General features: G+C 38.3%; 1 protein-coding gene across 1 annotated transcript in view; it reads right to left on the reverse strand.

The window, feature by feature from the left end:
• NSMAF (neutral sphingomyelinase activation associated factor) overlaps positions 1 to 23,871 on the reverse strand; it is a 38,675-nt gene extending 14,804 nt beyond the window's left edge. The window contains exons 1-14 of the mRNA XM_058020304.1: positions 23,802 to 23,871; positions 14,092 to 14,181; positions 13,915 to 13,993; positions 13,756 to 13,823; positions 13,634 to 13,670; positions 10,878 to 10,928; positions 8,363 to 8,434; positions 7,956 to 8,003; positions 7,778 to 7,830; positions 7,142 to 7,271; positions 5,282 to 5,353; positions 4,362 to 4,470; positions 2,107 to 2,283; positions 1,065 to 1,144 (exon numbers count right to left, since the gene is read on the reverse strand). Of these exons, the coding sequence (XP_057876287.1) occupies positions 1,065 to 1,144; positions 2,107 to 2,283; positions 4,362 to 4,470; positions 5,282 to 5,353; positions 7,142 to 7,271; positions 7,778 to 7,830; positions 7,956 to 8,003; positions 8,363 to 8,434; positions 10,878 to 10,928; positions 13,634 to 13,670; positions 13,756 to 13,823; positions 13,915 to 13,993; positions 14,092 to 14,181; positions 23,802 to 23,854 (1,119 nt within the window). The 5' untranslated portion in view covers positions 23,855 to 23,871. The remainder of the gene's footprint in view (positions 1 to 1,064; positions 1,145 to 2,106; positions 2,284 to 4,361; positions 4,471 to 5,281; positions 5,354 to 7,141; positions 7,272 to 7,777; positions 7,831 to 7,955; positions 8,004 to 8,362; positions 8,435 to 10,877; positions 10,929 to 13,633; positions 13,671 to 13,755; positions 13,824 to 13,914; positions 13,994 to 14,091; positions 14,182 to 23,801) is intronic.
• Positions 23,872 to 26,968: the final 3,097 nt, after the last annotated feature.

Raw genomic sequence — 26,968 nt, forward strand, 5'->3', positions numbered from 1 at the left:
AACAAAGAAGTGCTTCCTTTTTGTTCATGAGAGTATGGAAGAACATAGTGACTTCCATCAGCCTGGGAGATTCCTTCCTGTCTGAAGCTCCCATGCATTACTCTAAAATGTAGCATAATACAAACAGAATGACTTTTACTGCAGTAAGCATGAAGCTAAAAACAATTTAAGGGAAGTCAGACCTTAGAAGGGAGACTTTATTTACTGTTACTGTAAACACAATAATGTTCATATTCTCTTGCCTTCCAGAATCTTAGGAAGCTATATGATTTTGAAATATTTTAATCTTTTTTTATAAATATAATGGAGTTATTCTGGCAGCATTTTTTTCTAATGTCCCATAAATTATTTTGCAATAATTAACTTTCCATAGAAGACAATAATTTTACACAAATAATTAAAAGCCAAATAACTGAGGACCTCCTTCTAAGTCTCTAAGTATGTGTTTGACAGCTTATGAAAGGAAAGCCTGCCTGCCTTGAGAAATAGAAAAACTTGGCACACCTATATATAGGTATATAGTATTTTCAAGTTAGTGCTCTGACCTCCATGGATCCAAATTTCCTCCCTTTAAAGTTCTCTCCTTCAAATTCAGTATTTTTCTTAAATGGAAATACTTAAGATTTCTACTACTTTTTCTTATTTCTTTCAAACATGTGTTTTACATTACATACTTAAATCCATGGGTTTTGAAGTTTCATAAATTCATGTATGTTTACAGCATCTCAGTGCCACCATATATACATTAACTGGATTTTGGAATATTATTTTAAAAGTAAGGCCAAACTTTCAAAAGTATATATGTATGAAAAGGTAGCAAGAGAGAGGAAATGGATTCAAATAATTTTAAATTAGTACTGACAAAACCAGTTCTGATTAAATTAAGCTGGAAAATAAATGTGGAATGGTTACAGGTATGTTTGCTTTTGATAAAGTTTATAGTTAACTTTTGATAGAATAACTCCTAAGACATAATTCCCAAAGCTTGCTGGACAAAGCTCCTTTTATTGCCAATATGTACAAGGCACAAAATGTTCAGCATATGAATACCAAGATATACATACCACAAGTCTATCCAGCCTTTCCTTATTCAGGGCACCAATTGGTTTACTAAGGTCACGAAATGTTTCAGGCTTTGTCAGATCTTAAAAAAAAAACAGAACCAATGGCTTGGTTATAGACTCCAAGCGTTCTACTAGACTTTAATGTACTCTAATCAATATTTAAAAACAAACCAAAAACCCCCAGCCTATCCAAGCAGCAACAAAGCAAACGAAAGCCAACACAGAACCCCTCCAGTAATTTTCTCCCTCCCTACTACCTGCAATCCCATAAAGTCTTACTGTAAATAGCTATTCATCTTCCTTCCAAGTATGAATAATCTCAAACCTCTTGCTGAAGAACTAATAGTTAATCTATGGGGCAGTCATTACAAGTAGTATCACCTAATCAAGGTACTGCTACCAAAGGAACAAAAGCAGCTGGTATCATCTTCTTCTACTCATTAACCACTCTGTCAGGCTACAGTTAAGTCCCACCATACAACTGGATTGAAGTGTTTGAGCAGGTGCTGATGAATACCACAAGCTTCCCCTATTCTGGTTCTTGCAGAGGGACACAATCTTCAAAAGGACAAAATCCCAACACAAACTGCACTAAGACCCTTAATCAAGGAGCCTATTCAGGCACAAGCCTTGTCAGCCTCTTGCATTCAATCTGCAATGCTAAGAATCATAAAAGAACACCTGGATTCTACACATTTCAGTGCATCTAACTTGTTAAAAAAAAAAAAAAAAGTAATTTTACTGCCTCTTTTCCATTTATAAGAATCACAGTGTCTTTGAATGCTCAGTACTGCTGATCTGCAAAGCAAGCCAGCAGATGTTTGGTACATACTCTGTATCTGAGGAGTGCAGTACTTAACAGAAAAAGGTGAGGTATTTTGTCCCCTAAGCTAAAGGGGAGGGGTAAGGCCACAAGAAAACACCCAAGACCACCAATGCCAGGTTCATTTTGATGTAACATCAAGTCTATGCAGTGTAAATGCCCCCCCACACATTCCAGGTTGGTCATGATGCAGTAAGGTGCTTTTCCATATACACATACCTAACACTGAACTAGAGTAGTCTGCTATGATCCAAGGGAATACAGGATACTGGGAGAGATCGTTGCAGCTTCTATCGGCCAGATTGTTGAGATGGAGAAGATACTGGTAATTTGATATATGTCCTCGCTGCCACTGCAACACGTAACTTTCAGCTGTGTGCTCTGCAATATGATTTTCTGAAATAAAATAAAATAAAACATTAAGAGTTGGGAGGTTTGGAGTTTAGCCCCCAAGTTATACTGCAATTAACATTATGCAAGATACTGTAAAACAATTAAGGGCACGGTTTCTTAAAAGAACAAGTCAGAATGAACTGGCAACTTCGTGTTGCCATAGCTACCATACTCCACACATTTTTTAATATCTCTGCCATATCTCTGCCAATTCACATGGGTCTGAATTGCATTTGGCCAAAAAAAAATCATAAAGAAGGAGTGCTGAACAAAACACAGTAAGAATGGATGAATATTTACATAGGAATGGAAAAATATTTGCAGACCATGAACATCTCTCAGCAAGCTGGTAACCTTTAGGATTTCAAATTTCTAGAAGCAGTTCTGCTTGAGTCAAGAAAAAAACTAAATATATTTTCCTACTGTAACCAAGGACACCCACTATCAGTAACTTGTGGAAAGAAGTCATGTATGTACATGAACAGGATTTAATTTCACATCCACCGAAACAGAGTAGAGGAAAAGAAAATTGGCCCAAACTCAAAAAACTAAGAATTATGCACCTGGAGTTCTCTTTGAAGTATAGGCAGGAGTTCAGTACATTCAAACTGCACTACCCTGCATATTAGCTGTAATGTCAAGGTATGCTGCTGGAAAACTGGGTTATTTATTTACTTTTAAACTTTCTTCCATTGATTCTGTATACAGCACCTGGGCAAGTGCCTGAAATAGAACTGAAGGACGGCACCCATGGCATGATGGAAAGAAAGAAACTTGGATTAGATTATGGCAAGCCTCTATTTTAGCCTCTATTTCAGCATAGGATGGAAAGACATTTTCTCATCTTTCCTTCACTGGAAAGACATAGTCCAATCTTTCCTTCACTTTAGGACTTTAAATTCTAGTAAAGTGAAAAACATTAGCACTTTCAAAGAGAGGCTCTTCTGCTGCCAGAGAGATACCGAGGTGCTAAAAACACTTCTAGGGAAAGGGCTCACCATTTTTTATTTCTAACCTCCAACATCATCATAATTTTCATCTACATCTTGAAATTTCACCTTAGAAAATTATCCAGAAAAAGTCTGAAGCAGGGTAACAGCACGCAGGTATTTTAACAACAGAGAAAATGATATCAGAATCTATTTCCTTTCCAAAGAAAAATATAAAATACTAAAACAGTTCTAAAATAAAGTTATCATTCCTTTGTGGCCTTTCCATTTTTCTTTGTGAAGCAGGAGGGAAATGTCAACTTATATTTAGGTGAATTCATTGAAACAGAACCAGAGTCCTGGTACAATAATAAAATAGCACAAAATTTACATAAACATTTTCAATATTGGCAGTAAATATGTATTTCAATGTTTCAAATTACAGAAAAACTCAGCCTTTTTCTCCCTTTTTTCTCCAGGACACACACGTTTTAGGAAGTTTCTGTTTACAATATGCAAAAAAATAACCATCACTTTCTAGGGATTAATGTATACAAGATTTATTAGAAATGAGAACTCAACTGTATCAGAACTGTAATTTTCATTAACCACTCCTAAGACTGAGAAAATTTCAGGTACTTTTGTGTAGACTGGAAATCCACCTATTACAGGAAGTTTCTCAACAGGGTTTTAACTGAGTCCTTGGGGGATCCACACACAAGCTAGTCTATATTTTTTCAGCAAAACACAATTTAGCTGAGTGGATCTTATTTATCCCTTACTTTGAAGACAGTATTTTGTTGGGTTTTTTGTTTCATTTGTTTGATTTTTGCTTTGTTTTGTTTTTTTTTTTTTCTGAAGGGGGGAAAAGGGGAATGTTAAATGACAGTGTATATCAAGTTGCAAATTAAAAAAAATTAGTTTTGCCTCAATAATGCCTCCTCAGCTTTCACACTCAGCTCTTCAAACACAACCAAAGTGGTGCCATTTCACAACATTCATTCTGATCTTTGCTCACTTCTATTAAAAATTGTTACAGCCTATATATCTGTTTGTTTTTCTCATTCTTCCCATGCACCAATAGAGCAAAATCCAGGCAAATTTCCCTTCCCAAGATACTACACACTACATTAATAAATAAATACTCCAAACCTATATATTTTGCAATAAGGCGATAGACCTCATCTCGATCCTGACAGCTGTAGAATTTCAAGTAGATATCAGAACATAGATCATTTTCTGTGCAAAATACTTCAAGTCCCTGAAATGTTAAAGGGGGGAAAAACAAATGAGAGCAATCATTAACAAGCTGCAGTACTTGTAGTTTTTAACAAAATATTCCAGTTACTAATAAGTCTCATAACTCTATACTGGGTAGCAGCTTTGCCCACAAAATCTAACATACTAAATTTTCTATTTCAAATCACAAGAGCATTCAGTTTACACTGAGCCAATAGGTTGTCTCTGTCTGGATTGATTAAGCCTAGGTAATAGGCATTTAATTGTTTGCATTATTCCACTCACTTAGGCAAAAAACAAGTATATTTGGTTTAAATGTGTTTTGAGACAAAAAAATTCTACAAGATTGAAATTTGAGTGCTACCACTGAAAGCACACAACTGAGGTTTCACTGCAGAGCTCCTGACATTCCTCAGTCATGTATAGCAGGAATCATCACTCCACATTAGTCTCAATATGAAGCAGTGACAAAACTTCCTCCATGAATCAATCCAGAGAAAATACACCAAGAGAGAGAAATCCATTCTGTCCCGTGATAGGTGCTTGAGATAAATGGAATTAATTGCTCCCTAACGGTACTCCCTTCTCCTATGCTGACTGCTTATGAAAGAAGTTTCTCATCCTTGTCAGAATCCACTCTGTTTTCATCTTTTTGACAGCACAGGAAAAGGAAACACTTAAAAACACCGGAAAGAATCATTGAGTACTGTTGATTATTCAATACAGAGTTTAAGAACACATGGCTTTTACCTAAGGCAGACTGTTACAGCTGGTCTCTTTAAGAAACCATATATACAGCAAGACAATAAAATAAAATAAATACTTGAGCTTACCAGTGGCATTAGCCCATGTCTTCTTTTATAGATGCGACACACATTTTGCAGTGTAATTTGTACAACTGGTTTCTGTGGGGGGGAAGAAAAGAGGAGACATTCTAGTAGGTTTATGTTCTTCTACCTAACCCTCCTCAGAAAATCTGAAGTTTTTCTTGACTACAGATATTAGCAATATGAAAACAATATCCATCCACGTTATTGTAGCAGTGGAATAGTGATGCTAAGCAGTTATGTTAGAAAGAGGAAGCTTGTCTTTGCTGTTGGTTTTTGCCCGAGCAGCAGAGCAGTTTAGGAACAGGTAAGCAGCAGTGCATTATCCCGGGTCTGTCCCCAGCAGCAGCGCTCATGCACCAGAGCAGCACAACAGGACGGACTCTGCCAAAGGGAGCCATTGGGCTGCCGGGAAACCGTGCCGAGGCTGCCACCTGGCGCCCGGAACCAGAATGGCACCGTAATCCCCCTGAAACTCCTCCGCCTTGCTTGGACTTCCAGCACAGCCGAATCACAGAGTAATTCAGGTAGGAAGGGACCTTTAAAGGCTGCCGAGTCCAACCCCACTGCAGTGAGCAGGGACATCTTTAACTACAGCAGGTTACTCTGAGTGTGGTCCCACCTAACCTTGAATATTTCCAGGGATGGGGCATCCACCACCTCTCTGGACAACTTGCGCCAATGTTTTACCACCCCCATTGTAAAAACCCTTTTTCCCCCTCTACCTAGTTAAAATCTAGCCTGTTCTAGTTCAAAACTATTAACGTTGGCCTACAGCAAAAGGCCCTGCTATAAAGTCTGTCCCCCGAATTCCTACTCCTTTGTCAAACATGTTTTCTCCAATCCCCTTTTCTCTTCTCTGTACTAGCTCCAAACATTCCTTCCTCTTGTCACAGGCATTATCTCTCTAATTCAGTGTTCCTTTCAGAGCACTCAGAGCTTTCCCTTTATTTTCCCCGTGTCTGAGTCCCCAGACTCCCTGAATCTTCTGCTTGTCTTTTCCTTGTCCTTAGGACACTCAAATCAGGCAGATTCCTTTCTTTTCCCACAGAGTACCAGTGGATGAGAGCACAAGAGTAATGCTCCAGCCCTCAGCCCTGGGAAGGGAACTGGCAGTTCAGCATTGGAATTAGAGGATGGGTCTAGCTTGGTACTTCATCCCTGGCCAGACTGTGCTCCACGAGCCTGCAGGACCAGTCATACCCAGCTAGAGCAGCACCAGGGCTGCTGATGTAATCTCACATGCTGACAAGTAAATTGGAAAAAAAAAAAAATTAATCTGAGAGTTAAAGTTTTCTGGTGATTGTGCTACTCCCATGTCCATATTAAAGTTATTTCACAGAATCATAGCTAAGTCAATGGCCAGCTGAGATGATCACTTCTGTTTCTATGACAAAGTTCCAAAGCAATAACCCATCTGGAACATACATTCAGTTTTCCTCCAGAGAAAGAATGGTCAGTTTAATAGAAAACCTAGCTAAGAGCTCCCAAAGTAAACTACATGTATATAAAGCTCTCACTACGTTGGAAAGGTATCAGACTAAGACGGAGAAATTTATCTTAAATGAAATGTAACAAATAGTGATCTTCACATATTAATAGAGCATGAGCAAAGGACATTTTGTGCTTTGTCAGTAGGAGGTAAACTTTAAGCAAGTTAGCACAGAATGAAGCCTCAGAGAGAGAGACACACTGAATGCAGCAGAGATCAAAGGAAAACTAATGACCTTCTAAAAATAACTGAAAATAGTCGCCTTGGAGATGTGCTCTATGTGCATTTCAGAGAAAAAGTACAGAGAATTAAAACTGTCCACTAGCAGGGCAGCGTGCTCACATTGTAAGCAAGACCATCTATGAGGCACTTACAGGATATCCATTAAGAGGCTGGAAGTACAAGTTAGCATCACTAACGCACACATGCCCTGGATTAGTCACCAGTGGCGTCACCATTTCTGCTTTACACTCCATATGCAGCGTTTCAGAAATGCTTTGAAATCTACAAGTGAAGAAAAGGAGTAAGTTTACCTCCAGTTCTTACTTTGGTAGAGGCACCCTTAAATTACTTAGAAAGGTTTTAGTCAGTTTATGGCCTTGGGACATCAGAATGGGGACTTCACTAAGCCTATTTTACACAGGAATAAAGTTCTTTTTTGGGACCACCACTTTAACAGGCACTCCAGAAAGGAACACTGCTACATTCTGCTTCAGTCTCAGGACAGTAAGCCAGTTGTCTTCTCTCGAACTATAGTTTTATTTGGCATATACTGGCGCCCAATTGCAACAAATTCATAGAGAAATGAAACATTTTTGAGACAAAGTAACACATTCATCTTCTCAACAGAATTTCCTGCTCTACATTCCGGGTACTTCAAAATACTAAGAAGCTAACTCTCTGAATAGAGAACTTAGACTAACTCAACCAGCCATCTAACTATCAGTGCAGTAGACTAATCAACCAACAAGATGAAAATGATTCCCAGTAGAAAGTGATTAGAAAAGTACCTGTATTTATCAAATGAAGTTCTAGCCAAGCGTGATTGTAATATAGCAGTTATCTAATGTGGAAGGAAAGAAAAGTTAATATGGTATCTGATTCAAATGCAATGAGAAGTTAATTATTAAACAGTGATATCACAATTTCATTATTAAGCAGGGATATTAGAAATAATCAGATACTCACCATGGCAGCTTGATCTCCCATTTTATCTAGACAAGAAGCCCTGTAAAGCTAAACAGTCAGCATTAAGTGAAATTGCACAGAGATGTCCCACACAGCTCAGAAGTCAACAAAACAGGAGGGGCTTTAGCCTTCTTGGTGATGGCATACAAAAAGATCTATTATGATTTCTTTTGAAAGTAGGAAATATTTATTCACTTCTACTGCCATGTTACTACTTTGCTTAGCACCACCCTGCACACTGAGAGCTAATATGAGACACAACAGCTGTCAGAACTAGATGCTGTGTTGAAGTCCACATTTTAAAAATAGATAATCCAAGGTTTTCACCTTGAGTACAAATAAAATTCTACACTAAAAATCAAAAGATGCTGTGATGAACTATGCAGGGATATCAAATAGCCACATACCTGATGTAGAGTTTGTACAACATCTCCTACTTTCCAAGCAACATCCAGTTGGAATAAATGTTCTGTTCTACCCTAAAATTAAAAGTACATTTACTACTAATTAATTTCAAATAGAACTCAGTGGAAAAAAAAAATTAAAGTAAACAAAACTAAAGACCCTAAATAATAAAACTCTAAAATCCAGTAAAATTATGCTATTAAAGATTGTATTATATGTCAAAGATTGCAAAAGCAGATGTTGATCTTTTTTCTTTACAAATATATCTTCCCTGGTGAAAGCTCTCTATGCAGCGTTTTTTAATACAATACAGCACAACAGCTCTGAAGTGAATAAGTTAATGTAGTGCAAACATCAATAAATGAAAAGTAGTACCTGTTCTGCCTATTTTAACATCTATTTTAAACACATGCAAATACAGAACTAGCAAATGACATGTTACATTTTAAACAGCTACTGTATTTCTTATATATGAAAGACACCAGACCATCAAATCTTTAAAGACTAGGCTAAAAAAGTTAGTCACTCTCATCTACATAAGTAGTTTTGAGCTGAAAAGATCCCAAATCCAGTCACAGTCTATTTTGACTAGTCATTCACAAAAGCCTCACTAACACATCAACCAGCTTATGTGGCACACTCATTTTTCTTCTACAAAGTTTTCCCAACTTTCTTAAGAGTAATTTTATAGGAGACATTCCTGCTTTTACTTAAGTATATTAAAAGTATGTGTATGGATCAACTGGCACTAGCTTTACTCACAACTCATATTTAGCAAAGGTTGTTGAATACTTTCATGACCCCTGAATGCAGTATAAAACTGTATCAACATGTTTCTGTAGCATTTTGTGATTTCTCAGGCTAGACTTTAAAAAAAGCAACAAAGTGATCAGTAAGACTAAAGCAAGACATCGGTCAGTAGATAAAACTGGATTAATTTTAACTGAAGGAAGGAAGACATGAAAATCTAGGTGATCTTCAGGGTAATGTATGTGATCTGAGCTGAACTGACAGAAATGCAAGAGGAAAGCATGCTTCAAAAAGCAAATGGAACTGGATTATAGGGAGACATTAAATTCAGTAGCAATTTAGATAAAAGCCCTGCAACATTTCAGCCAGAGCATTGTTTTCCTTCAACACGAAAAAAACACAGCTCCCAGAAATCCTAGTGAATGGTCTACAAGTATTGCTTACAGCCAACAATGTGACAGTTTATGTGAGCAGTTTCTGTAGCTCTCCAGCCATATTCAAAGACAAGAGCTCAGTATTTTGTAATTGATCTGAAACAATCAAAGAAAGACATGGAAGATAAAAAGTATTACTCAATTCCAGCACTCAGTGACATGTGGAACTGGCAACAATTCAAGTACAAGATATCTAGCAGCAACAGAAAAAAAATCAGGAAAGACTAAGGTGAATTAGATTTCCTGTTTTAAAATGCAGAGAAAAAACTGCACTTCAGCGGAGTAAATTGTGATGGTTAACTGTCAGAAATGTTTTAGCTGTGGATGAATCATAACGTAGAAGAAAATGAAGAGAAGAGCTTTCCAAACAACCCTTCTGATTCTTTCCTTTTCCACTTTGTTGGCAATGAGATAAGGTATTTGTCTGATACTTAATGAATCTTGTACATGTCTGCAAAACAGATCATAGAAGGACTAGAAGACAAAACAGGTTCAGCACATGAAGAATTATCAGAATAAAAAAAAACCAAAGAAAAAAACCTTTTAAGTACTAGTTCAGAGGCAGATCTAATCACAAAACCAACCCAAAGCCCTTGTTGAGAGAACAGAGATCCTCTCTTGTCTCTCTGCTGTCCACTACAGTAATACGGATTTTATAGACTCCATCATTCTTGAAGTTTCCTACTTAAACAAAAACATTGAGAAATATAATTCTATCTTTTTCAACCTTGGGCAAAAAGTGAATTAACTCTGAAAAATAAAAGTTTTGCATTTGTGTCTTAACTAACCTCACAATTTAAGCAAAAACCCTTCCTTGTATGCCTTGAATCCTCCAGGCTCAGAATTGGAGCAGACTGACCCTATCAGCAGACAGCAGTGAGGAACAAGCTCCAATTTCTGCTGTGAGCAGCCTTACCCACCATTTCTTTGAGCTGAGAAACACTCAGCTGGGAAGTATCAACTAACAGTCTCTCATCTGAGCAGAAACTCAGCAATCTCAGTCTGAGCAGAACTGAGGAGATGCCACTTAGCCAGGATGCAGTGTCCACTGTACATGAGCACTCAGCTGACAGCTCTGACTGTTGAACCCATAGAGCTGCACATCAGGATAAATAGCAAGTGTCAAGCCTGCAGCATGTCTTCCAAGAAGTATCAGAAAGCCATCACAGAAGAATTCAGACATGCTTTTTCAATATTTTTTTTAAAATACTTTTTTTGAAAGTTTCACTGTCATATTTCTCAAATGATAATTATTTTAACTCTTTCAGAAATGACAACATAAATCCTTACAAAACTCCAGTTTGCTAAAAGTGGTGAAAAAATATATACTTACTCTTACTGTTTTATAGGGTGCAATAACATTTCTTTCTTTAATGAGAAAAACCTGAAAGAATAACAGACATTACAGATTCACACCTTAAAAAATAATATAATTAATCAGAAGTACTGGTAAATATAAAGCTAAGAACACTGTTTAAGCAAGCAAAACACTGAGTTGTAATATCCTGCTTTAACTACCCCAAATAAACTGCAGGAAAACAATGAGCTTTTACATCAGCTAACTGTAAGGAGGGCAAGAGTCCAATTTTGTTCAGAGGCTTACTTATACAGTTGATTAGTGGGCTTTTATCCTAATCATATGATCTTCAAGGAGCTACATTCAGAGGGGCAGATCCTTCCCCTCTTTTAGTGGCTCAAGGTTCTGCCCAAACAGGAATTACTCCAGACTGGCAACACGCAACACACCCTGTGCAAACTTTCTCAAATGAATGCCTTTCTTCTGCTGCTAAACATTTCACTTCCAGCTCCAACCACAACGAACACCAGATTTCCTCCTTCATCCAATAACATGCTTTTGAACAGTTTTATTTCTCTGGTGCTAGCCTCATCTCTGAGAACCGCTTTCCTCTCCAAAACCCACATAAAACTACTCTCCTTCTTCAGAACATTCTCACAACTCCTATAAAAAGACCTGACTGGTAGCACACTAATTTGTACGCTGTGCCATACTATCCACTATCTAAAGGGCAACAAGCCAGAAATAAGTTATGGTTTTGCTGCCTGTAGAGAAGGCTCAAATCTGCTAAACCTCAGGCCTAAGCTCAGGACTGGTTCTGAACCAAACAAAATACACTGTACTGCTGTCCTGGGGTGACAACTGCATAACCTACTGTGTTCTACCCCGGGCCCAAGAAACTTGGATGATCACAGGTCCCTTCCCAGTGCCTCAGTTCCCTTCCTATAGGTAGCACACCTGCAGTTCTACACTGCCAGATTCATTCAGAATCCTTCTGGCTGCTGTATACAGCCTTCCCCCAGCTGACAACGGAACCAACCTTCAGTCCATGACCGCTCCAAGAAACATCCAGCTAGAACAAAGCAAGTGGCAGGCTTGGAAGCCCATAAACTCAGCATGCCTCTCTAAGTGCTACATTAAAAAACAATGGTAATTAGTGCCTTTCATCCGACATCATCATGTACAGACCTGAATCAGGACATGGGAGAATCAGAATGAAAAATCTGCTTCACATTCATTGCTCTTCTGCAGGATAACTACACTGAGTACTCTACATTACATAAGAAGTAGACACAACGGTATGGTTTTCTTTACTTGTAAGCTGAGCAAAAACCTAAGCACTGTATTAATTTCCTATCTTTGGAGGATTTCTCTCAGTTTTATCTCAAGAATAAATACTGAAATAATGCCAAATTATTACTCCCATTTACTATATTTTAAAGCCATTAGTTCTAAGTTGTCTGTTACATAAGGAAAAGCTGCTTATCCAGATGTTTAAGATTTTCCAAGTATTCCCTATGTGTGGTTTCCTACAAGGCCAAAATTCTACTTAAAAAACCATATTTTTAATTACATCATGATCTGTCATAATTACAACTAGGGACTACTTGATACTTGGAAGTCCATATGCGCTTTATACAAAATACCAGCATTTATGATGCCATCCAAGTACTTCAGAACATTTCCTCAGAGATAGGAAGATGCCTGGCAAGCTACAAATGGAGGAGTGAGATGTGCTAACCACACCTGCCATCTTAAAACTTAATTCCTCTTTCCTATAAGATGTTTCTTACAATCCCTTGTTCTTCTGGCTTGTTACAAGAGTAATGATGTATGGCGGAAGCATTGCCTGGAGGAGTTAAAAATGCGTTTTTAAAAATCACTCAGTACATAGAAAACCTGCCAACTCAAAAAATAGATTACACAGTATTTTTCACAGAAGCAGTTTCAAAATGAAATTAAATATACTGGTTACTACGACACAAACCACAAACTTCTCTGGCGTAGACAGTATTAAATGCTTGAGTTTGTTTTTGACTGCACATAACTTAGCAAGGCTATCAATTTTGGGGATTGGTAAGGACAGCTTTTAGAAATAAACAAGAATATTTAAAATTGTATTCCCTGCCTCAACTGGTTCTATCCTGAAAGGAACACATGAACTTTTTTTTTTAACTTTTTTTTTTCTTTTAACTTTTACAGCTTTGGAATACTTATCAACTGAAATTTACCAAAATTTAAAGTGCATCCCCTTGGTAAACTCTAAGAATGAATACATGCACAACCACAACTCTTGACTGAAATTTTAAGACAATATTTCAGGACACCTTCTGAAAACTATTTGGTGGACACACAGCACAGTCAAGAGTTTTCACAAAGCTGAACTGCATGGACCAAAATAGCTTTGCCATTACCCCAAAATGCTGCAGAGAGTAGATGAAAGAAGTGCAAAAAAAATCAAACTAAAGATGATCAATAAAGTTTTATTACAGTCTATTCTTCTTTTTCATTCAATTCTAAGGTTTCCCAAAGCTCCATTATAAAATGCACAAGGCAAAAATGTTCTGTTTATTGAATTTATGACTAAATTAAGTCATCAACAGTTTGCAATTTCCAGCATCAACAGTTTCACATTAATGCTAAGTTTTTGACACTAATTAGTTTGGTTTTCAGTTAACTTCCCACTCTTAGATTATAGCTTTGAGGAAAAATACCATTAAGGAACATAAGCTTGCTCATTTATGTAACCTCACCCATTTATACATCAAGAATCTATTATATGCATGTCTTACCTGGCTACATACAACAGAAATCCCTCCAGGTGTATTCCTAAAATGTAAATAAGATATTTGAAATTATGGGAATTTGGGCTTTAAAGGAAGTTAAATACATACAGTATTCCAGATTTACCTACCTTGTGAAAGGGTTATTTATTTCATTATCTTCTGGAGCTTTTATACTACTGCAATCCCGCAATGGTATCTGCAGCAAGTCATAAAAATACATCGTGTTTCTTAAAAGCTTTTTAAAGAGAATCTTTAGTTACCAAGAAATTTAAGTTTGCACTGCTTACCTTGATAATAGGCTGGATATTGTCATCTGGTTCAAAAATAATTGACTTAGAACAGATTTTTAGGGAGCCTCTGAATTTTCTAAAAGGAACAATAAAAACAAAAAAAGTTGTGCATACGTTCAAGACACATGAGCCTAGAATGACTCCAAAAAGTGAAGGTATGTAAGAGTTTTGTACCTTTCATCTTTGCAATCTTTATTTATAATATGATTAGCTGTGTGCTGTTCAAAGTAATATTCTTCCAGGTTCAGAAGAAGCAGCGAAAACCTACAAATTAAAAATAAAAAAAATAAAAATCTTTTATTCTAAGAGAAAATACCATAACAGTTAGTACTCTTAATAAAACATTTCAGGTGTTCGGAAAGTTTTCTCTGATCTCTTTGCTGCATCCCACACCCCAATAATGAAATAATTTAACTTTTTAAAATAACAACCTATATGGAAATTGTGTACATGTGAAGAAGATCAACAAATTCTCTTCCAACACATATAAAGTTAGATATTTGATTCTGATGTCTTAGATGGAAACTATTCTAATATAACCAGGCTTTCTGCTTTAGCTCTGATCAATGTATGCCAGGTAAAATATGCAATGGCACAAAAAGGTAGGGCAGGAACTAATCACTTAGAACAGATGGAATTAGATTGTTTTCAAACAAAGCTAAATTAAACTGGTCTAAAATGTTAAGTGAAAACACTGGCACAGATTTTACAACATGAGTGAGTCACTCAATGGATGCCCTCTGAGGAAGCATTACCAACCACATTTTGTACTTCCTCCACACCTCTGTTCAGTCCCCAGGAAGCCTTTTCATGGACTAATGTGATTAACAACAAACCTCAACAACAACAACAAAAAAATAGGAAACTGAAGTCTTTGAAAATATTTAATTGCAGGATCATAGTAATGCCAGTGTTGGTACCAAGCAAATGCAAATAGGCCAGATTAGGGGGAACATGAAAATGCTTTCTCTACCAACTTAAGTAAAACCACTGCAAGTGATCAAAACTCAACAATTTTCTAACAGGGTGAACACAGTCACTGAGTGTTTTAGCTGTAGAGAATGCCTGTGGATACTGGCACAGCAGGAGGAGCAAAAACAACCTCAGTTGGAAGTACAACTTGTTTGTGTGAAGTGCTGATCTGATCTGCACAAGTACTTAGTATTTATTTACACCCACATTTTGAGCTTTTTGTACTTCATTCATGATATGCTTCACTAGAAATGCCTGTGAAAACACTAATAAACACCGAGTGTCCCCAGAGCAGTATTCAAACAGCAGTAAATATGTCAGGAGTTCACAAAATGAACTGAGTGAATCGAACAGCCTGTTCATTAAAAAAGCAGATTTCACAATGGAAAAAATAACAGTATTGAAAATATATCTTGTGTACTTAAAGACTGTGTTGTGGTTGTTATCTTAAACAGAACATAACAACACAGGTTTTACTGCAACTACAAGTAACAGTGGCTCTACAGACTCAAAACTGTGTTCCCAAGATACCCTGTCTTACTGCTCTGCTGCTTTTTTAAAATGGCCTTATCTTAACTTTCCTTTCTTGAAAACAGTCTTTTTATGATCCCATTTCACTGGTCTTGGCTTGGTTTTCTTTGCAGTGACTACTATGGGGCTTTGTTTTGAATTTGTGCTGAAAACTGTCAATAATTCAATGATTTAAGCACTGAGTGTGTTTAAACAGAGTCAAGGCCTTTTCTGCACCACCCCACTCTGCCAGCGAGGAAGGTGAAGGTGCACAAGGAGCTGGGAAGGGACACAGCCAGGACAGCTGACCCCAACTGAGCAAGGGTTATTCTGTGCCATATGGAATTATACTCAGTTACTGTGGGGAAGCTACTATGTTTCATATCCTATTATATTCAAATTTTCAACATAGCATCCCATTGAAATCATCCTGGACAAACTAAGAATTTCTGATTTTGCAAACTCAGATCTTGCAAGTTCTATCACATTTTAAAAGTTTTTTAACAAAGCTATGTTAGGATGTATAAAGAGCAATTCACCAGTAAAATGCTCTTCTTTCTAGTATGTATAAGCACACTACGTATACTATACATATAATTATTATTATTATTTAAGTAATAAAAATACAAAAGTCAAGAACAAAGGTAGCATCCAGGTTTGTTTGGAAAAAATCTATCCTCTTTCATCAGGAAACAGCCACTATTGACATAGAGAACATGAGCTTCAGAGAAATGGCATTTATGGTCCCACAATTTTTTTTTTCCCAAGAAAACAATAATGCCTGTTTAATAAGAATTAATGTCTGAAATTATTCATGCTTGGTCTCTTTCTTTTATCTCCACCTATTCTTTTAACTAACTCCTCACATTTTTATATTCTTTTCAAATTCACCTGTTGACAGCACTGTTATTTACAAGATTTTTAAGTTTTTGGTAAGTGCAGGCATCCCTCATGTATTCAAGACAAGCCATGTTTTTTATATCAAAGCATTGGCTGTTATTCACAGTAACTATAATATGCTCAACATAAGCCAAAATACATAAAACAAGAGAGTTCTCTTTGAAATTTTTCTTTATAACTACCTCTATGAAACTATTGTATCTTTGTATGCTTGTCACTTTATAAATCAATTCACCTTCCCAAAACCAGAAGCTGTAGGCAAGGATTTGGGATATGCTTTCCCCAGCATAACACTTACTGCTGCTGAACTAGATGGTCATGAATGAAAAAAAAATGTAAAGATGTGCACAAAAACTCAAGATAAACTCTTTATGTAGGCTAAATAGGTACAGTGGGGAAACTGCAGGTTTACTCCTTTTTAAATACCATGTTTGCTAGCAGTATCCAGTTTATCTTTCTGCTATTCTGTGTCTGTCCCACAAGTATTCATTCTCCATGCTCACAGAGACAGCATTGCTGTAGAGCTTCTTGCTGGAGACCAGCAACCTCCTGTGCAATGATCTGCTCACTGACCTCAGCTTTGCTGTCTGGAAAAGGGGTTGTAAGGCTGTGCTGGAAGCTGTTAAAGCATTTTTCCTCAAACACTGTCCATCAAACAGGCTAAGTGCATTTTGCATATTTATCTCCCCCTCTCACTCTCTGCAGAGCCTTTCATGTAGTTCTGAAGCCTCTTCCCAGCATTTCTACATTTGCTGCTACTCTACTTGCAAGTCCACTTACTCCAACTGCATTTTCCTACATTGTCAGGCTGCAACAAGTCACTTCTGCAGGCAGACAGAGCCCAGATATCAAATCTCCACAAATGTCACAAAAACTGTCCCTTTTTAAATTAATATGATACCATAAGTGAAAGTAAAAGTTTCAGACTTGCATCTCACTACTGGCTAACAAATCTAGACCAGTTCAAGCTACTGCTAACAATGAACTCTGAAGAATTATGATGTGTGATCTCTGGAATTTCTCACCTTAGTCTTTACTGCTCAAGTATTTAAATTTAATTTGCCTGTGTTAATGATCCATAGAGCTGTCAAAGAAAAGTCAAGTTTCATCACGTTACTAGAGTACAGTCAGCTTTTTATCTTCACAAAACTAGTATCTTTCACATAAAATAAACAGAGCCACTGATAGTTATTGTATCAACAGGGTCCCTCTGGAGAACCATCACTGCACATAATGATGCTTCAGGCTTGCCAGGAGGTTTAACAAGTATCTACAGAGAGCAAGGGCACAGATCACAACTCTGGCATGTTGCATAAGTAGGCAAACAGTGTTGTGAAGGCCTGAAAAAAACCAGGAGATCAATCATAATAGCTATAAAATTACAGCAATGGGGATCTTCAACTAAGCAGCTGGCCTTTGGGCTGACTGCCTTCCAAAGAGCTAAAGGAAGTATTCCAAAGACACGTGTGATATCAAGATGATCGGCACACCAAATTTATATACTATCAACTGCTGTGTAGTCCTACAACAAGAATTTGTATGCATACATTTAAAATTAATATTTAGCATACTTTTAAAATAGTAACTTAATTCTGCACATGACAGGAAGACTTAAAAAAAATCAACAGGTAACAGTAGGCAGAGAATGCATGAGGTACCCTGTATAAGAAACTGGTTAAACCTGTAAGAGTTGAAAACTATATTTTGGTTTTCAGCCGCTGAGCAGCTGTACTGTTCCCAGTGCTGTGTAATTAACAGCACACACTGTAAGCCTATGACTTTATCACACTGACCTGGAATAGCAAGCTGGATCAAAAAAATCAATGCCAACACAAGTAACAATAAGTAAGTCTGTCCCCAGTCTACCCTTCCTTGCCTTCAAGTCCAATCCCAAGACGTAAAAACCTCAATCTAAGCAGTTAGTCAGGCAAATCAAAAGTTTTAACTGGTAAGGTACAAAAATGCTTTGGTATCTCAAATGAAAAAGGGTTTTGATTTTTTTTTCCACTTTTAAATTATCTGCAAGAAGCAGCATCTAAAAAAACCCCAACAAATAAATCAATAAACAAACAAAGTCCAGTTCTGATTCTTATATATTCACAGGAGATCCCTTCAAATTTCTATTAAACACCTTTGCCTGGTGCTCTAAAACTTTGTATTCCTGTAATACAGTAACAAACAAATACCACAGAAAAGGATCCAGTTTGAGACATTTTTCTTATTACCAGCAAGTGGTAATTTTCATTCATTTTCAAAATTAATAGCCCAGTTGTTAATCAAAACTTCCCAAGTATAAATAATTAATGATTTTTTATTAAAAATCTACTTAGAGAAAGGTAATGCTATAGCTTGGAAAGCAACTCAATAATCTGTTGACACAAAATTCTTTGAAATCCAGCCATAAAACTCACACCCTAAAGTTTATTACAGGATGTTTTTATGCTTACGCCCTAATAAAGACAGGTTTATGCCCACAAATGTAGTGGCCACTATGTATTCAATGGTTTGCAACACACTGATTAAGTTAGTAAGCCACAGGCATGTCTTCAGGGATCACTGACCTTTTTTTTCTTCTACAATGAACTTGACATACTAGGCTATCCAAAAAAAAAAAAAAAAAAAAAGCCAACATGTTTTGAAAAGGACACAGACACAAATTAGACAAGATTTTCAAAAAAGTTCAAAGCCCATGGAAGTAGCTGTAAGAGTTGAGAGTCTGCAAGATGTTCAATGCCTTATACTATAGCCTCTTAATAGTCCAGCCTTTATCCTCAATGTCTCACCAACAGCAGACAAACTTCCAGAGAACTTCCAAGATGACTGTATTTTCTTACTATATGTAATATTTGAAAAATGGAAATTGAAGAAAAAAAAAAAAAAAGCAGCTTCAGTAGCTTTGCTGGTTCCCCACACTTGTAATGCTTTAAAAACTACTTCCAGTTGTGGAGACCAGCCAATTTTGACTTAAAAGTTATCACATTAGCAGATAGTCCATAATGCAAGCTTCTCTTCAGAGCTGTGGAGTTTTCCCAGGATAGTTTTATACATGGAAGGGTACACAAAACACCAGAAACAGTACCATGAGAATGGGTCAGGCACAAGAACAAGGTGGTCAGGAAGAAGACTTTACCCTTTGGAATGCAGCAAACCCACACAGCCTATTTTCTTGCTATCAAGAGATACTAGGAATGAGGTAGTTTCCCTTTCCAGTGCAAAATAAATCGGTAGCCACCACTACACTATGGCAAAGCTTTGAGTTTTGGAGTGGGTAGAAAGGCACTTGCATTAAACCTGAGGTGTAACAGTCTAAATTCTGCATCCAAAAATCAACAGCAGCAGCATCTTGGAGAGGGAAGAAAGAAGAACATGCTAGATAAGGGAATATCTTTTATCATAACAACTCACACAGCTGGAAAAACTAACACCATCAACTTAAATAACACAAGGAATCTCCCAGATCCAAAATGGAAAAAGATTTTTAGCCATAGTTGTGTCTGTCTGTCCAAGGGTGTTTGTTGGGGCAGTGGGAGCTACAGCAAGAGATGATTGGTACAGTGTAGCCATGCACATCTCTACCTCCCCCAGATAACTTTAATGGAGGCTTTAAGAGCTTTTGTGCTGGAACATCTTCAATCCCCACACAGTGTTAAAAGTACACAATATCTGGTAGAGTAAAGAGTTAATTTTTTAAGACTGTAAGGAGCTGTTTGAGCTTAAAAGGTAAGCACCTATACTTAAGGGGAGAGGCAAATTAAAGCATGCCAACTTAATTTAGCTTGAAGACCTATTTCAAATTTCTGTCTTTGTATAGTCCCAGAAAGATTATATTTAGAATAACTGAAAAATTCATACTCCAGTCAGAGGGAAGGTATTTTCTTATGTAGGGAATCAGTATTCCTTTGAGAAGCAGCTCCAGGTAAAAAAAAGAAAAAGGTAACCATCTTGCCAAGAAAAACAGAAGCTACTTCCTTTTTCAAAGAGCTGGCATATAATTGCTACTCAGAAAAGGTCTGAGGAATATGAGTCAAGAACACACCCAAGATGCATAAGAAAACTCGGCACTAAGTAGCAAGAAAACACTTGCAAGACTTCAGCTTGTATGATGTCATTCCCAATACACAAGGTTTGGGAACCCAAAGGCACCCACACATTCCCAGCATTGTTCTGAGTATGCAGCCAAGAAGCCAATCACCCTTTACAAACTACAGCCTGGGTTTGTAACTCCTGCCAAGATGCTACAAAATATTCTCCAAACAAAAGTGTGCTGCATCAGGCTTCGTCTATTTGAGAATTTTACTGTTCCTCTGCTTGATGTGCATGTCCCTCTATACTTCAGTCTGCAAAAGACTCAGACATTTGACAACATCTGGGGGGAAAAAAAGAAAACAAAACAAGTCAACAGTTTATTTCATATACCAATTTCACCTACCAATTGAAGCACTGGACTTACTCAAACTGGACACAAGAATGACCATGCAGGGACCAGTGCCATGGCAAAATCTTGTTTATACCACTCAGGAAAGGTACCCATTGATCCTGCTTTAAATTCATAATCTGTGATTGAAGCCTTACTATTTTTGCCCTTTCATCAGAAAAGCACATGCTGGAAACCTGCTTGGACACAAGGGTTTCAAGTGGCTGATCCAACACACCTTGCACAATCACTCAACCTGAAACTAGAAGTACAGTCCTGATAAGAGAAGGAAATTGTCAGGGATGAAAAAGCAGGGCAGCCCAATCTAGCAGTAGCACAGTAGCTATGCAAAACCAACTCTAAAATTAAACCTCCTCCCAACAAGAACAAATTATCTGTAGACCAGCTGTAGGACTCATTCGCTGACCTTTGGATAAAAGCCTTCATTATGCATATTTTGTCTCAAGAGAGTAAGATAAGGCTACTGACTAAAAAAAAATAAAAATAAATATATATATAAAAATCCAATGGCCAAGCAACCATCACACCAAAGATCCATCTGTAGCACCTACATGCTGCCAGGAGGTTGCTTCATGTGAATGATGAACAGCAAAGAGATGTTCATCATTCATCTCTTCCAGCAAAGAGATGAACCCCTCCCATAGGAAGCCAAGCAGGGTGCAAGACAAACCATCAGCCCTGCACAGAGAGACCCCACACCAAGTGTTTGCACTTGTCTGCACTTGGGCATACTGCCAGCAGAAGTGAGAAATCAATTTATAAAGAAAGCAACGACCTGAGCCAAACACCGCATCATCTAATTTGATGTTTTGTAACTACAATTGTTTGTAAAAAAGGATTGCTGTTCATGAAGGACGAATATTTTGGGGATTAAATAAACTGTCCTGGACACAGGACATTTCAGCATTTTCTTGTTTTCTTCTAGAAAATGGCATATACTCAGAAGAGAAGGTTTATGTAACTAGATATTAAAGTGGACTAATGAGTTAAGAAGAAATATTTTTTTTCAGATCACTTAGAACTAATCTGATCTTCCTTCCCTCCAAAGCAACTGCATAAGAAGATTAACTTCTTACTTACCAAGTTTCACACTAGTCTTAACTGGAACTTTTACAGCTTAAAGTTTTGTAGAAAGCAACGCACAAGTAACAAAAAACTAAAAAAACCCCAACAAATCCCAAACCAAAACACACATCAAATGCATTTGCCAAAAAAACTTCAAGAAGTCCTGCTCATTTCACTAGGAAATATCTTCCCCAAGGATACAAAGATCAAGCAAAGCTTTCAAGCAGAAGTTGGTGTCTCTCAACAGCTACCCAGCACCCAGGGAAAAAAATTCTCAGGACCTGTCCCTTCAATTAAATCATAACACACTATTTTTTCTGTTTTAAAATAGAACTATAAGGACAACTTGCAACAAATATACAGTGCTTCTGATAATTCTAAGCTCAAAATACTTTAAATCACTTAAATGCTTTTAAGATTTCCTAATTGAGAAAATCACAGGAATAGAGGGACAGGGAGCGACGTGGTATAGGGTACAAAACTTATACATTTACTTAGATTTTATACTAATATCAATTGTTAGGTAAGGGAAAGAAACAGAGAAATGGGTTTGCAGATACAGGAAAAGCTGCCAGTGCAAATGAGAATAAGACTGACCTTTCATAAACTGCTCAAATTACAAGCTCAAATAATAAGATCCTGATATGCTTTCAAGTAGGAGCAAAGAAAAAAGTTCTCATCAACAACGGTAGATCAGTAATACTGACATTGATATGCTGAGTTTGCTCTCAGGGCTTTTTAGAAGAGATTTGGACCCTATTCAGGTTCTTTGGGACAAGTCTGATTTTTGGCCTTTTTTTTTCAGCGTTCCAAAAAAAGAAAAAGGCTGTTTACATTAAATCCGTAACACAGCTAACACAGTCATTTTACTTGCTTTTCCTACAATTAAGACGGTTTCTTTACAATTAAAAATATTTATCTTTTCCTTCAATACCGGAAGTTTGTCCTTTCTGCCCGCAGTCCCTTACACACATCTGAAACCACAGCAACCCCCCCAAAGCAACAAGATATAAAAGATATACAAGAAGACAAAACGTGATCCAGAACACATCTGCACTTAAAAAAAAAAAGCCAAAAAAAAAACCCCACTTCAGAGGATGTGGTAGCTTCATAGGCTGCACAGCTATGAATCAGAATTTATATGGACAGAGTGAGTCCAGCTCTCCATCATGTGGTTTTCTCATCAACAATAAGCAGTGCTGTGTAACCAGCAGAAAGCTGCAGCAGGAATTGGCGCAGGGCTCACACGGGATCAGCCTGCAGTTTCCCTGGCTCCTGCAGCAGGAGACACCTGGGGATCCCTGATCCCCCAGAGAAGGTGGTGTCCTGCTGTGTGACCCATGCCGACCTACTGCTCTCACAGAGATCTCCTACGTGGAAATGTTAGGCTTGCAAAAGATTTTGAAAGTTTTTGACAAGACAGATACAGCAAAGCCAGGCAAAAGGAAGTGGGACACTACCTAAAAATAAGAGAGTGAATTCAGGATACATTCAAGCATGTGTGATAAGCCTTTGTTGTACGTTCAGAACAAAACAAAGATTACAGTCAGCAAACAGGAGCGCGTAAATTGAATTTAACGCTTTAAAGAAACAACACAGAGTCTGTAATTCAAGGGCTGACAGTACACTGACTATAGCGTTCAGGAAAAAAAAAAGGAAAAAATATCACAACAAACTACAACAAACGACAGTGAAGCACAGCTCCATGCCACAAGCGCAACTGAGAACAAACTAATAAAGACGCTATTTTTCATGCAATTTATGCAAGGCAAGCAGCATTCCTGTTTTTCCAGGTCCTTTCTACACCCTTTTCAGCCTCAACTCAGGAACCCATCAGCCACCTGACGTCCACAGTGACAACAGCGAGGGCAGCACAGCGCCCGGGCTCTGCTCCCGGCGCCGCGGCCTCTCCGGAGGCCCCGCCGCCCGCAGCTCCGCCGGGCCCTCCGAGGGGCCGGGGCCGAGCGGGGGCGGCCGGGGCCGGTGGGGCAGTGCCGCTCACCTCTCCTTGGAGTACAGCTCCCGCTCCAGCCGCCGCCTGCGGATGAAAGCCATGGAGCCGAGCCGCCGGTGCCGCCGCCACAGCAGGCCGGGCCGGGCCAGGCCGCGCCTCAGGGAGGCGGGGAGAGCGGGCCGGCCGCGGCCGCAGCCGGGCTGGGGAGCCCGGCCCGCCCCGTTCGTGCCGCCGGAGAGGCGGGGGGAGGCGGCACAGGGAGAAGGCCGGGGGAACGGAGACAGTCGGCACCGAGGGCTCTGCGCCCTCGCCCGGGCTGCGGAGTCTCTGCGGGCCTACGGGGCCTCCGCGGCGCGCACGGAGGGAAGCGCACGCTGTATTACATTGTGAAACAACTTCCTTACGTGGACTAAAATAAAAATTTTGAATGTAGTGCCACTGCAGTGAGATCATTGTGCCCGTAACGCGTGTGACAGAAGCTGTCCAGGCAGGAGGTGTGTTCAAAGCCTGGAATCACAGAACGTGCGGAGCTGGAAGGGATCCAGCTCCCTGCCCTGCACAGGGCATTCCCAGGAGTCACAGCCTGTGCTGAGAGCATTGTCCGAACGCCTCTGGAGCTCTGTCAGGCTTGGGGAGCCTGTTCCAGTGCCCAACCACCCCCCGGCTAAACAACCTTTTCCTCATACTCAACCTGAGAAACCTCCCCTGACTCAGCTTCATGCCGTTTGTTCAAGTCCCATCACTGCCTAGGAAGACCACTATGGAAAGAGGAGTGTGAAAAACGCCAATCACTTTTTTTTTTTAATTTTAAAAATTTAATAGTAATAAAATGGTTATAAAAATAGTAATACAATTAGAGTAATAATAATTTGGACAATTTCAATTAGGACAATATGAGACAATAGAAATAAAGAGTTACGGACGTCCGGGTACCCATTGTCTGGGCAGCACAAGCCCGAAAAAGACACACATTAACAAAGGATTAACCCTTAAAAACAATAGCTTGTTGCATATTCATACACCTCATCATACATGATGCATAAATTCCATTCAAATACAGGATTTTGTCTGGTCATCGTCAGCTTCTTCCTCTGAATCCTAACAGCGCCTTTGAGATGGGAAGAAGTTAGTTTCTTCTGATAAGAGGGCAATAAATTCTTTTTCTCTGAAAGATTTAGGTGTCCTGTGGCTGCTATCTCACTGCAAGTCCTTTTTAAAAAAAATGTATCGTACATAGCACAGTTTCTAATTTAACATTTCTTATAACCTAAAAATATATTTAACACACTACTTAAGAGAATTAATACAGCATTACTTTCTAACACAACACATATAATATTAATTTCAATATTTGTGAACAGTCAATCATAAAATAGGCATTTTTCACAGTTAAGTAAAATCTCTTAGTTAGTGTAAAACCCCTTCAATTGATAAAACTGCCACTGTATCTGAACAACTTATTATGCGTTTACAGACACGACCTCTTGTGCAGTAGAAAAATCTTGCTTTTTGCATAAGTTAGAAAAATGGATTCACGGAGAGGATATACTTTTTCATATAGGAATTAAAAGAATTACTGGCTTCTAGACTGCAGGAGATTGTCTGATGCACTTTCTGCACTCAGATGGATTCAGGTATATGTTGATTTGAGTGTTACTCAAATATTTTCAATTTTTGGGCATAAATATGACAACTTGTATTTACAGAAGGCAAGTTTACTTTGGCTAATTGTCTTTCAGGGTTCTCTTCAGGAGTACTTCACATAATCTAAGGAGGCAACAGATCACAGTTTGAAAACCACTTTTATCATCTGCATTAAAAATTATTTCTCTTATCAATTTTAAAAGCACCCGTTTGAATAAAATCTGCAACATTTGTGTGTAGCCTGTACAAACTTCTAGCAGCATCTGTGGATATATATTTATGCAATAGCCAACCTGATTTTTCTTTGCTGCATTCCTTGTCATATTTCCAGTGGAAATCATGGAATCACAGAATCATGGAGGGGCTTGGGTTGAAAGGGACCTTAAAAATCATCTAGTTCCATCCCCCTGCCATGGACATGGACACCTTCTGCTAGACCAGATGGCTCAGGGCCCCATCCAGTCTGGCCTTGAATACTTCCAGGGATGGGAAGCAGGGATCCACCACTTCTCTGGGAAACCTGTTCCAGTGCCTCACCACCCTCACAGTAAAGAATTCCTTCCTCACATCTAACCTAAACTTTTTCTCTTTCAGTTTGACGCCATTACCCCTTGTCCTTGTCACTACATACTCTTGTAAATAGTCTCTGTCTTTCTTGTAGGCTCCATTCAGGTACTGGAAGGACACAATCAGGTCACCCTGAAGCCTTCTCTTTCCTAGGTCGAAGAATCCCAGTTGTCTCAGCCTTTCTTCAGAGCAGAGGTGCTCAATTCCCACCATAATCTTGGTGGTCTCCTCTGGACTAGCTCCAGAGGCTGATATCCTTCCTGTGTTGAGTACAGGAAGCTGAACGCAATGCTTGAAGGTGAAAGGTATTTATGTGCCTCACATATGTTTTAATAAATATTTTTGTATAAATATATACTTATTCTTATAACTGTTTATATGTGAGGATATCTATATCATCGTCTCATAGACTAAACACTTTTTTTCACTTTTCTTATAGACTACACTCAGAAATTATTTATTCTTCCAGCTTTATTCTGCCAAAAAAGTCACATTCCAGTATGACTTTTGCCTTTATCTTAGGATATAAGGCACCAACACCAACTACAGTGCAGTAATTATGCCCCATGTGTTACAAATGAGAGGAACATTCATAAATACATCCCAGTGAGAACATGCTTTGTCTTATTGTGACAGCAATTTCTGCTCAGAACTGATTCGAACATAATGCCATCTAGTTCTCCCCCTTTTCTCCTACATATATAAATAAGTTCTTCGCAGGTATATTTTGCTGTGAGGATTTAATCCTGCTAAATTTAGACATTTATCCTTGTTAAGAAAATAGTTTTGAAATTTGATAGTCTTCTAGCTCTCACAGTGGTGAGAATGAGGTTTTTTAATATATCTATATTCTGTTGCATCTTGCAAATCACAAATGAAAATACTAAATAGAACTGAAATGACAACAGATCCTTATGGGTTCTCATTGCAGGTCCTCTCCAAGTCTGATTTTGTAAACAATATGCCAATTGCTTGGTGCTTTCATGAAAATTATGTTTCTTTTG

The sequence above is a fragment of the Melospiza georgiana genome, chromosome 1, assembly GCF_028018845.1.
Source record: "Melospiza georgiana isolate bMelGeo1 chromosome 1, bMelGeo1.pri, whole genome shotgun sequence".
Lineage (NCBI taxonomy): Eukaryota > Metazoa > Chordata > Aves > Passeriformes > Passerellidae > Melospiza > Melospiza georgiana.